General features: G+C 46.7%; 1 protein-coding gene and 1 non-coding gene across 2 annotated transcripts in view; one reads left to right on the top strand and one right to left on the bottom strand.

Moving 5' to 3' along the window:
- The first annotated feature begins 1266 nt into the window (after window positions 1-1266).
- LOC119234982 (U2 spliceosomal RNA) lies at window positions 1267-1459 on the top strand. The gene has a single exon (XR_005122749.1). It is a non-coding gene; the product is annotated as a U2 spliceosomal RNA (small nuclear RNA).
- Window positions 1460-3745: 2286 nt separating this feature from the next.
- Window positions 3746-12956, bottom strand: part of CRKL (CRK like proto-oncogene, adaptor protein) — a 28395-nt gene continuing 19184 nt past the window's right edge. The window contains exon 3 of the mRNA XM_037497926.2: window positions 3746-8696. Coding sequence (XP_037353823.1) covers window positions 8562-8696 — 135 coding nt within the window. The 3' untranslated portion in view covers window positions 3746-8561. The remainder of the gene's footprint in view (window positions 8697-12956) is intronic.

Consider the following 12956-nt stretch of genomic DNA (forward strand, 5'->3'; position numbering starts at 1 on the left):
TCCCCAGGAAATGTTTGGGGGGATGATACAGCACAGCCAATACCTGAATGGAGATCAGATGAGCTAAGGGAGAAGAGAGGAGAGGTGCCAACAACTACCTGATGATTTATTTATTGAATATATTGGAAGAAGAGGTTGGAGTATCTCCAGGTTAGGGCGCATGGGCTGAGTCTCCCACCTCCCACCTCATCCCTGACTTCCTTCTGGCTATTGCAACCCAGCATCTCCCCAACCTAGCTTGTTTGACACAACCTGACCACTGTGTCTTCAATACCCTCTGGGCTGTCTGGAATTCCCCCACTCTTCAGAGACCAGCTCCAGCTCCTGGCTACATCTACAGCTCAGCCATAGGCCTCTAATATGATGGTTTTCTGCCAGCACTGTCCAGTTACCAGGCTTTGAGGAAACCAGTTCTAATTCCAATCCTCATGGAGGAATGGAAAGGTCAGGGGGGCTTTACTAGGTGGCTGGAGTAGAGGACAGCTCTGTAGGAGTTCACCAGAGAAGGGAAGTCAGGCAGAAGGAATGTATGGGCAAAGGTAAAGTGGTAAGATGGTCAATTCTGGAACTCAGAGGTACCAGCCCAATCTGGCTTGAGTGCAAGGTTCTCAGCAGTGGCCTAGCAAGGAGGGATATCAAGGAGGAACTTTTTCGCTGCAAGTATCTGGCCAAAAAACAAAACAGAAAACAGCAACTAAAACTGGCATTTGGAGTGGAAAGGCCAGAAGGGGCCAGGAAATCAGGAGAAACCTGGGCTGAGGACTGAGCCAGAGTTAACCCAAGGTTGGAGGATATCCGGCGACCCTTAGACATAAGGATTTTCTGTCATCTAAAGATTAGCAATAGGGCCTCCTTCATGGCCTAGGGGTTAAGTCTCAGCGCTGTCACCACCAAGGCCGGCCTGACTTCGATCCCTGGCCAGGGAGCTAACCCACATATGGTGCACCGACCTCTCCAGTCTCGCCCGCTGTTCCCCTCAGCAGTGTATCTCAGTCAATCTGCCTGCTTTGTTCCCTACTCTGTCTCTGGTGAATCCTCTCACCTCCCGCAACTCTGGCCTATACCCCAGTTCTTCTACACAAAAATAAATAAAATCTAAGAAAAAGAGAGATTGGCAATAACTTTCACCCCCAGTGACAGATGGGCTAGCATAAGCTACCTTAGCCAGAGAGTAGAATATTGTTCAGCCACAAAAAGGTATCTATTGGATGTTTGCACAAATGTTATAAAATTTTTCTTATAAATCACTGGTGAAAGTATAAACTGATTGCTATGTGGCCTTTGGCTAAGATCCAGGATAGTATTATGTTCTTATCAGTTTAATATCTATAATACATCCTCTCTTCAAGGACAGTACATTAAATCAATTTTTGAAGCAGGGAGATGGAATAGAAGCTAGCTATGTTCATTGTACACATTGACCTGGTATCGCAGCAGCTCCTGGAATGATGTACCTCACTGAGGGAATTAAAAAAATAAAAAGTAAGTGGAAATCGAGGCAGTCCCTACAGAAGGCCATTTGTCAACAGCATTCATAAGTGCAAATGCCCAAAGCCTGTGATTCAGCAATTTCACTCAGGAACTCATTTTATGTTGTTTTTTTTTTAAGCCTATAATGTCTCCACCCCTCCCCCTTTTTTTAAGGTTTATTTTATTTATGCATCCAAGAACTGGAGCATAGGCTAGAGGTGTGTGTGTGTGGGGGGGGGTATGTGTGAGAGGACCCACCAAGGGCAGAGTGGGGAACAGAACAGGCAGATTGACTGAAATACACTACTGAGGGGAGCAGCAGGCAAGACAGGAGAGGTCTGCTGTGCATTGTGGGTTAGCTCCCTGGCTGGGGATCAAACTCATGCTGCAGTGGCTGCCCATAGTTTCATTGTGCTGAGACTTAACCCCTTGCACCACCAGTGAGGCCCTCAGGAACTCATTTTAATGTACCTGACCACCTGAGCTTGGAAAGGACCTACATGCCTATCAACACTAGATTGTTAAATGAATGACAGTACATCCACCACATGAATACATACAGCAGTGAAAAGAACAAGGACTCAACATGCTGATTCATAACAATCTCTTTTATAGGTCAGAAGGTGAGACTATTGCAATATCTAATATTGGGATTGACACTTGGATCCCCTGAGGGCCAGTCTGAGGGTCAACAACAGATGGGGAAATAAATCAAGGTGCAGAACAGTAAATAATCTATGCTACCCTTGTGTAGGAAAAACATTGTAAAAGAACACAGGTGGATTTGCTTTTATGTTAGAGAATAATTCTGGAAATATATATAATAAGCTGGAAGCAGGGAGATTCTGGAGAGGGCTGTCACTGGGTGTAGGGAGGCCTTTTATTGGATATTTCATCTTTCCAAACTGCATCCAATGAATGTGTCCCCTCCAATTCTGATGCTAAAGTTAAATTTCTCAAACTCCTCCTAGGGGTGTGTGGGGTGGGGGGCGGTAGGGCGGTGGTAGCTCAGGGCAGATTGCAAACCGCCTTTCCCGGAGGGCTGGCATTGGGTTTGGTTCCTTCTCTTCTTTTCTGGTCACACAGTCTGACGCAGCCCTGCTCAGGAACCTCCTCTCTCTCTCTCTCTTTTTTTTTTTTAAGATTATATTTATTTATGCATACAAGAGCTGGGGTACAGGCCAGAGATGCAGGGGGTGAGAGGATTCACCAGAGACAGAGTGGGAACAGGCAGATCTACCGAAGTACACTGCTGAGGGGAGCAGCGGGGGAGTCAGGAGAGGTCTGCTGCGCCATGTGGGAAGCTGGGGTGGGGGGTGGGGGGGAGGGGTGGCGGGGCGGGGGGGAATGAAACTCGTGCTGCAGTGGCTGCGGACAGCTTCATAGGCTGCGTCTTAACCCCTTGTGCCACCAGGGAGGCCCAGGCCCCTGCTCTTGACATGGGCTCTGGACACGGGCCACTGCCTTAGCCATTCGCTCCACCCCTTCGCCTTCCTTCTCCCCCGGTACTCGCCCCCCACTTTAGCGATTAGCCAGCCGGGGTGCTCCTACCACTTCCTTCCGAACTACAAACTCGCAGGTTACTTAGAGCCAAAGCCCACGGAGACCCTGGAAGGGTAGAGTCGTCAGAAGAGCAGCGCTGACAGCCCCGGGGCCACAGTCCTGTCTCCCGGTTCCCGCTCCTCAACCCACCCCACCCGACCCCTCGGCCCGCCATTCCCGATCGCTACAGCTTCCCTCGCGCTCCGGGAGAGCGCAGAGCTTCTCGTCCCTCATCGCCCCCCCGCGCGGGGCCTCCGCTCCCTTCCGCGGTGCCGGCCCTCACCCCCTCGGCCGTCCCGGTGCGCCGCGGGCGGCCACCGACGGCCCCGGCCAGGTGCGCGGGGTCTGGAGCACCGGGAGTCGGCGCTGTCCTGCCGGCGGGCGCCGAGGCAGTCGTCGCGGGAGCGGGACGGCGAAGCGGCGGTCCCGGAGGCCGGGGACTGGGCCGCACGGGTGAGCGCCACGGCAGTGCGCCTGAGGGAGCAGGTTCCCCGTCCAGTAGGGGGGGGGCGGGGAGCGCGAGCCGCGGGGGTCGGGCCGCGCGCGAGGCGAGGATTCGGCTCCCGGGTCGCGCGACCGGCTTTGGTCCCAACCCCGACGGACCCGGCTTTGTTCTAACACCAAGCGGACGACTAGCAACAGCTGCTAGGTCCAGGGCTCCCAGGGGCTGGCGGCGCGGGCGTGAGGGGATTCGCGGGCACAGTTCTTTGCCAACTAAGCTGCCTATCAAGCCCTCTGGAGTTAACAAAGCAACTCCTAAGTCAGAACCTGGGGCAGGACCCGTGCAGCGCGGAGGGGGACGACGATACTGATGACACCTGAGGGGCTCCCGGGCAAGTCCTCAGTCCCAGTAAGAAGCAAGCGCGGAACGGCCAAGGCAAAGCCAGGAGCTTCCCAGCCCTTGCCCTGAGCTGCTCCCTTAGCCTGGGTTACTTTTACTTCCCCTTCCCTTTCCTTGACTGCTAGTGTGGCTTCTTGAATCCACCTGGGCTCCAGCGCACCCAGCGCACCCTTACCTTCCACCCTACCGCTGTAAACATCACCAAGTCTATACCCAGAGCTTTCCTGGGCTAGGCCACAATAGCTGTGTTCCCAGCTGACAGCTGAGCCAGAGAAGCAGGGTGTGCAGGGAAGAGCAGGGCCAAGTCAGGTCTCCAGAGGGAGCTGGGTGTGAGAAAGAGCCTCAGTGAAAATCCCCCAAGTGTCATGGTTTCTGATGTCAGGTGATGTTTCAAGACACCTGGCCCTGACCTCTGCCAGAAAACCAACCTGGGAAGCAGGTAGAGGAGGCAGGCTCCAAACCCAGGGGCACTGTAGAGTTTGCCCAGTAAATAGGAACCCAGGCCCTAATTGCTGACCAAAATAAACCTTTTCAAACTTAAACGCATTTCATAGGTATGTCATTGTTTCTTCCAGAATGATTTGACAGCTTTGATATTTTCATTCAAGACAAACTTTTCTCACAAGCTCTGCAGAATCCTCAAAGTAGGAGCTAAGAAGTGCCTTTTAGCAGCATAGTTCTGTATAAATATGGATCTGTGTACTTCCCAAAACTCACTTTTCGGAGGTTACAGCAAAATCTCTCAATACACACATCGGTATGGGAACAGGGTACATGCAGCTGAGGGGCTATCAGTGTGAGCCCCTCATGGAAGATAGTGGGCCTCCCCACTTTAAGATGTCCACCTGAAGGTCCCGGAGTTCATCAGGAGGGTCATTCACAGACAGATTTAAGAGAGCTGTTTGCTATCACATCCTGACAGGATGAGTCTGTTTTTCATGTCTCCTTGAAACCCATCCAACTCTGGCTAGCTTGTGCTAAACAAGTAACAGAAGTCTTCCGGTATGGGTGCCTTGAAGAAAATTTTTCCTCGGCGTTACACTGCATGTCAACTGTTGGCACATTCTTAGAATGTGGATGCACCAGTTCCACTGTGCTCATTGGGAGTCAGTGGTCTCTCTTTCATAGGGAGCCCTGAGTGTGGGAAAGGGTCAACACAAGACCCCACTCTGTTTTGTGGTCAGCAGTGTGGTTGGGGCTGGGTCGCAGGATGCATCCTCAAAGAAGCAAATATCTCACACATGTTTCACCTGGTGTTGAGCTGCTCGCTGGTGGGAGCTGAAGGCCTCCAGGCACTGAGGAGACACCAAAACAGCAAAGCTGCCGCTGCCACTGGCTGATACAAGTTTTATTGAGACAAGGTACAAACAGGCCATGGAAATAAGGGCTCTGATGCTGGGACCAGTAACATAAAATGGAATACAAAAATAAAAAGGCACTAATCTGTTAAGAAAAGACACTCCATGTATTCTAAGAATATAAATCATTTAATACTGTTATTTTTATAGCACAAAATAAAACAAGCTATTATCCTCAAAAATAATTTTAAAAGCTTACACAGAAAATATTGCCTGAAGTTTAAGATCTTTAAGTTACAGGTCAAAAGTTTTTGTGTTCTTTTTTAAAACACACAGTGAAGACCGTCTAGAAGCAAGGCCACTGTTCTTCCTGCAGAGACAACGACCCTGTCTCAGAGAACTGTTTTTCTACTCCTTTAAAATATATAACTAGCTCAGTGTCCACACTGACAGCAGTTACCAGGGACATAGTTGTCTGATCCCAGAGGGTGAAGTTTGAGGCAGAGCTCAGTGGTGTCCACAGAAAGCATTAGTCTTAGGTACTGTGTTAAAACAATCAGGAATTGACTCATTTGAAGAGGTTAATGAACACAATATTAGGATTAAATTATAAACACCTAGCACAAAACACATGATCCCTTTTCAAAAATAAAATGTTCATATTCCTCTGAGCAAACATAAGAGCAGTGGCCATCTGTCTTGGCCTGCCTTGTCTGTAAACAGCTGTAAAAAGAAAGTTGGCACAGTGCCTGCGATTCTTGAGCTCTAAGGGGGGCAGCTGTCCTTCCCTCCTTTGAGTTTTCCAACCATGAATACAGAGGTGCCTCTTCTAGGCAACCAGTCATCAAATGGCAGCCAATCAATGTGCCCTCTCCATTAATCCTTGTTATCAGGCAGCACCACACCACACAGAAGTGACAAGGATGACTTCTGTGATGGAGGTCATTCCCAGGGTAACTAGGTTTTTAGTCAAACTGTCAAGCGCCCTTTAGTACTTAATTCATTCACTTCCCAAGTGAGTTATTTTAATACCCAAATTTTTCTTAAACCACACATAGCAGAGCAGAGCAGAGCAAGTAGCAATTATGAACGATCTGAAATGGGAATCCACCCAGGAGGGAAGGCAGCTCAGGTGAGTCACATCAATTTATGAAGCACAGATCTCTTTCCAGATCATTGGGGAACCCAGGTATAAAGCCCCTCCCCCCCTTTTTTTTTGTATATTTAGTGTGAAAAAGAATTTCCCAGCCTGATTAAAAACCTAAGGTTCTCAGTCAAAAAGGTACTACTTTTGGCACATATCTGGACAGTTCAGAACTCACTTTATTTTGTGCTACGTTTTGGACAGCCCCAGACATATACACAGGCTGAAGGAATAAGCAGACTTCTTATGAAGACAAATCTAGGTTTATGGGGTGTTCTTATTCTGAAGTCTTCCACATGAGGTGGACCTTGCTACTAGTCAGAAAACAGGCTGAAAGGAAACCTTGTCTGCCATACACTTCTTGTGCTCTGAAATCACCCCTTCATAACCACTGTCACCAAAAGGTGCGAGCCTCTCTGCTGAATTTAGCTTAAAAAGGCCTTAGGGCTTGTGCCCTCTTTGAGCATGGCACATATATATTCCTCCTCCTGCCACATCAGGTCGCTGGTCGCTAGGTAATCACCATTTCCAGCCAAAGTGCAGGGAACCTGCCACAATGTCACATGTTGGGGGTGGCAGGCTGGGCTCAAACTCAGAACAAGAGGCAAATGCATGGACAGGCACTGTCTGAGCAGAAGGTGGTTACAGTTTTCACTGATCAGGAGGGGGCCGATTTTTTTTCTTCTTCGCCCCAAGGAAATTTCCACAGACAGGCAGCCACAGTGGTTTTTTCTCAAGTGACCATTAATTTTGTCATCAAGATTTTTTAATATGGCAGCTACCTGCCTGATGGAATACTGATTTAAAGATAACCCCCCCCCCAAAATAGCTGATGAGCAGTTTCTGTCTTCATGGTACATCATTCTAAACCTCAAAACCTATGTGGCTCTGGAGACAGGACCATGGTTTATAACTTGATGTTCAGTAAATGATAGTTACTAATTAGGTTGTTGCTACATTTCTAGGTCTGCTATATTCATTCTGAGCAGAAGCCTGTCTTTCACCAGTGTTCAGAAAGGAAACAAGAATGCATAAAGGTTCCAAAATTCTAGTCTGCTACATGCAGATTAGGGTCAGGTCACACATCTGTACCAGCTGAGTTGTATGAATAGGCCTCTTTTTAGCTGACAAGGAAACCTGAACATCACACTGATCAACGGTTAATGGTGAATCAGTTAATGGGTCTCCCTATCACTAAAACATCAGACATCAATTTCATTAACCAATTTTCAAAACTTGCATTTTTTTTCTTTGCTTGGAAGCATGGTGGATGCCTACACTGTGGATGCAGTATTAAGCATCACTATCTTTTCTCTGGCAGCCTTGTGAGTCTGAGCGGAGGCAGGGAGGAATGGGCTTCAGTCTATAAACAAACTCAACTTTTTAAAGAAATTATAGTCCTGCACTTTAAAAGGAGGTGCACTCACTGACACACTGGGCAGAAAATGGGCCAAGTACTCCCTGTCACTGGCAAACAAGGTAAGCAAAGGTTTTCCCCAAGCCGCCCCCTCCCCCAACACACACAAACGGATGCTTTTGAAGACAATGTAATCCAAGAGACTGCACACAGCCTGGCACACTGGGACTGATGGACTTTTTTTGTGTTGTTTTCTATGGCAACCAAGACAGTAAGGCCTCAGCTTCAGAGTTGATTTTCATATTCCTTTAGTTAGAGCAGCTTCAGTTTAGAAGCTAAGAGGCACGTGTTATTCCTTGTAATATCACAGAAATCCAACCTGCTACTTAAAAACTGTTTAGAACACAAAAATTCTAATTGGTGTTCTAAAACCATATGAAAACGAAATTCAGATCTTGGGAGTTTAAGACGAAATTCCCTCTTCTTTAAGGTTCACTTTCTGATCTTCAAAGGAAAACAAAATGGCGACCGAGGCACTGCTTTGTGGAACAGCAATGTGCAGTGTCTTGCCATGGCCTCAAGCTTTCTCTGATGGACATGACAGAATCAGTCTCAGTACAAAGAGCAGTGATGAGAAGGAAGATCCTTTGTTAACTTCTCTCCACTTGTGTGCTTCCACCAGTATTTCCAGTTTATGCTCCAAAGAACTCTACAATCGGCTACTCTTTGACAATACAACTATGATACAAATGCCGAGGCAGCCACTGTGTGCATTCCAAATGTGTATGACAGATGGCCAGTCTGTAAAAAGCTGGATGCCGGCAATGCAGTGTAATTTGCCTATTAGAATACTTTCCCATTTCAAAGGAGACTGTGGCAACGAAGCAGCAGGAAATGGGGCAACAGCAATCACTCATTTTCATCCGGGTTTTGAGGGTCAAAGATTTTGACGTGTGTAAAGGGGAAAAGCCCTTTTCGCCCATTCACCTCGCCTTCCCACTGGCCATTTATATTCATCCTTGTAACTTTCACAATGTCACCAACCTGTAAGGATACACAAAGAAGACAGAGTCAGCATTTTCTCTCCAAACTAAAGAAAAAGTTTACATAAAATTACACATACTATTCTACACAAAGGAAAATCAAGTGGTACCAAAGACATGAAGTACTACACCAAGAAATCCAGTGTTTTCCTCCTCAGCTGTGAGAAAGTGTTGTGAAGTAGCTTCTGAGCACCATCTACCTTCACCCCCCAAATATTGGTTACCAATTCCAGTAGAACAGAAGTGAACATGACTCTTAGAGAATGTCATGTGACACACAAAAAATCCACCTCTACCTTAATCCACATGGGCTGGAACTACTGTCACCAAGATCTCTCTCACCATTGCCAACTCCTCTGAGCAGCAGAGTTGTTTTCCTGAGCTGTCCATTCCTGTTCCTAAAAAGGCCCAGTTCTGAGCATCTTTTTAGGTCTCAACTGGAGGGTGGCAGGAATTCTATCTACTGCCACAGGACAGACACCAGTTAGTCAAGGGCTACTTTGCTCATGAAGAGGAAGGCAGGAATTTTGGAAGTGGTTTCCAACTTGTTCTGGAGACTCGCAGAGAGCTCTGGGAAGATGCTACAAAGGCCCAACAAATACCTGATTGGGGCCTCCCCGGTGGTGCAGCGGTTGAGCGCTGGGTTGCGAAGCTGCCCGCAGCCTCTGCAGCGCCGGTTCGATCCCCGGACCACCGGGTAAGGGTCCCACATGGCGTGCAGACCTCTCCTGCCACCCCCCTGCTCCCCTCAGCAGTGTACTTCATCAGTCTGCCTGCTCTGCTCTCCCCTCTGGCTCTGGTGAATTCCCTCACCCACCCGCACTTCTGACTGTACCCAGTGCTTGTATAAATAAATAAATAAATCTAAAAAAAAAAAAAGGAGAAAGATTTAAAAAATTAAAAAAAACAAAACAAAAAACAAACAAACAAAAAAACCTGATTGGGATTTCAACTTTTAACCTTGTATTTTATAAAGTCATAATTAAAAAAAAAACCAACAAACATCCTTCAAATATGCTATGGCCACTGCCACATATGGCCCTTCCAGCTGCTTTTCAGGTAGACTTTGCTGGACTGAAATTTCTTATATACATCTGATTGAAGATTGCCCCAAAAATGGCAAGGTAAAGGCTACAAGACATCCATCACCACCTGAAACAAAGGACATTCAGAAACAAGATGGATGCAGGGGCTGACATAAGATCACAGCTATCACTCATGTTATTTGCAATTTTGAGGGTCACTTTTTAACTGCCAACTTTCTTCTCAACTGCCTTTTAAAGTAATCCTTAACTTATAAAATTTGTATGTATAAAAAACTTTTTATCTGTCTTATCTGTGTGCATGCACGTTTTCTTTGGGGGGAAAATGGGTTTTCCATTAAAGCTACTGGTCTAGGATCTCAAAGCTGATAAGGCAACTTTATTTTAAAAAGAAGTTTTAGGGACGCCCTGGTGGCATGGGTAAAAGCGCTATCAAGCTATCCCCAACCACTGCACCACGACTTCGACCCCCAGCCAGCGAGGGACCAACCTACATGGCACAGCAGACCTGCCTTGCCCGCTGCTCCCCTCAGCAGTGTATTTTAGTAGGTGTCTGCCTGTTCTGCTCCCCACTCTCTCTGGTGAATCCTCTCACCACCCACACCTCTGGCTATACCCCAGTTCTTATATACATAAATAATTAAAAAAAAAAAGTTTTATTAATCTTCTCATGAAAAATCTGTACAGCCACCACATAGTCATTGCGGAATCTTTTACTTCTCTTTGCCAGCACCAACATTGGCCTTGCAGGACCCCCAACTTTCTTCATTTTGTTATTGTGTTCCTTTCACTGTTTTCTTGAGGCCTTTTCTCATATACAGGCCATGTCTTGTTTGGGTTCATTCTTCTTTGTGTAATCCAAGGAATTGTAAATCATGCCACTATCAGTTGTCTTATCAACATGGGCTCTAAATACAAAGATGACATCTGGAGTAGTCTTGTACATTTTAGCTATTTTTTTCCACAAATTTTTGTCTTAGGTACTGTTTGCATTCCCAGAGTGAAGGACATCAATAACCATTTGTTTCTGCCGAAAAGTGGTTAGTTGGTCATAATGTCCTAACAGTCAGGGAGGAAAAGACAGGCAACTTTAGAAGTCCACCAGCACACAGTTCTGCTCATGCAGGCCACCACCATCAGTGTGAAGCCACATCATCCCTTGTCCCAAATCCTCAGTGTTCACAAGCCTTGGGCAGAGTCATCTGCCATTCCTGGTTACTAAAGGAGGAATGTTTTTTTGAGGTGAATCCAGAGAGCAACTGTTTTTTTTTTTTAATAGAGGCATGTTATTTATTTATTTATTTATTTGTTTGTTTGTTTGTTTGTTTTGTTTATACATGCACTGGGTACAGTCAGAAGCGCGGGAGGGTGAGAGAACTCACCAGAGCCAGAGCGGGGAGCAGAGCAGGCAGAAGGACCAAAGTACACTGCTAAGGGGAGCAGCAGGCGGCAGGACAGGTCTGCGCGCCATGTGGGACCCTCCTCCGGTGGCAGGGGAGCAACTGGGGATCAAACCGGCGCTGCAGAGGCCGCGGGCAGCTTCGCAACCCAGCGCTCAACTGCTGCGCCACCGGGGAGGCCCAGAGAGCAACTGTTTTTTGAAGCAGATTCATTTATTTTATAAGCTGTGAAGGACTCAGGTAGAAACAACATAACCCAGTAATATTGTTTAAATATAAGGTTTAAGATGATGAAAAACCTCAAGATTAGATAAGCTCTAGACTCTAACACTTAACTCATGGTCCAAACAGGTCAGCCATTTTCAAGGAATCACCTAAAGGGGTGATAAAAGGGTTTGGAGATTTGTTGCTTAGGTGATTCTGACTACCTCAATACATGCCACCAGAAAGCTAACAACTCACACTGCAAAGAGCTGGGGGAAAGGACAAGAAAGATGGAGAAGGAAAAAGAACCCCTGTGGGAAACACTGCACATCAAGAAACCAACCTGTGGCCCTAGCTTTAAGAGCAGTTTCTACCTTCAGGTTCTCTTTTGGACATGTTATTACCCTTGATCTTTCACATAAATCCACCTGTAAGGTAGGCAGGGTAACACACCCATAAAAGGTAAGGCCCTCCCCAAGGTTACAGGGCGGTCTGTCATGAAGCAAAGGTACAAAGCAAGGGAGTTCTCAGTCCTGTACACCTGGACCTGGACCATTCGATCTCTCTTCTTGGACTCTTCTCTCTAAGTCACCCTCTGCCTTCAATGTCCTATCTTTGTAACTGCCCCTGTGAATAAAGACTGGCTGCTACGAGTTTTCTACCTTTTCATCCTCCATTCTTTTTCTTTTTTTAAAGATTTATTTATTTATTTATGCAAGCACTGGGTACAATCAGAAGCGCAGGAGGGTGAGAGAATTCACCAGAGCCAGAGCGGGGAGCAGAACAGGCAGACATCACAGAACAGCAGTGACGAAGTACACTGCTGAGGGGAACAGGGGCCAGCGGGAGAGGTCTGCGTGCCATGTGGGACCCTCGCCCAGTGGCCGGGGATCGAACTGGCACTGCAGAGACTGCGGGCAGCTTTGCAACCCAGCGCTCAACCGCTGCGCCACCGGGGAGGCCCCATCCTCCGTTCTTAATTGTTACGATTCTACTCTCACTGGGATGTACAGGACCCGGCCATATAGAACTACTTGTAATACCCCAAGTCTACTCAGAAATGGATGCAGTGCCAGCATTTACACAGAAAACAGCACTATTACCAAATGGAACTTCTTGCCTTGTGGGAAACTGGCTCCTTTTGAGCACTTGCCAAAATGAAAATGGAGAAAAAATTTTTTTGACTGTCAAGGGCTCCCTGGTTAGAACACAATATAAATTCAGGTTAAATATAATTTGTTTTGGTCTGAGTCCCTGTCTAAATTCTGACTCAGACTCCTTTCATTTAGAACCATAGTTCAACTCAACTGAAGGATGGCTGGTAAAGAGTTAACCTGTTAATTAATAACTAGATTTTATACAACAAAAGGTCTAAGATAAAAATTAAATATATTTTAGTGTTCAGATTTATGCAGTCAAATACTGTTTGAGATCTGTTTATGAGAAAGTCAACTATTAATTGCATGTATTTATGAATTAAATTATTTTAATTAAAAACTGACTCGATCTTGGGCCTCCCTGGTGGCCTAGTGGTTAAGTCTCAGTGCTATCACAGCTAGGCCTGGGTTTGATCCCTGGCCAAAGAGCTAACCCACATATGGTGCTGTAGACCTC

Source organism: Talpa occidentalis, unplaced genomic scaffold (assembly GCF_014898055.3).
Source record: "Talpa occidentalis isolate TD23 unplaced genomic scaffold, MPIMG_talOcc4v2.1 talOcc4.8, whole genome shotgun sequence".
NCBI classification, from domain to species: domain Eukaryota; kingdom Metazoa; phylum Chordata; class Mammalia; order Eulipotyphla; family Talpidae; genus Talpa; species Talpa occidentalis.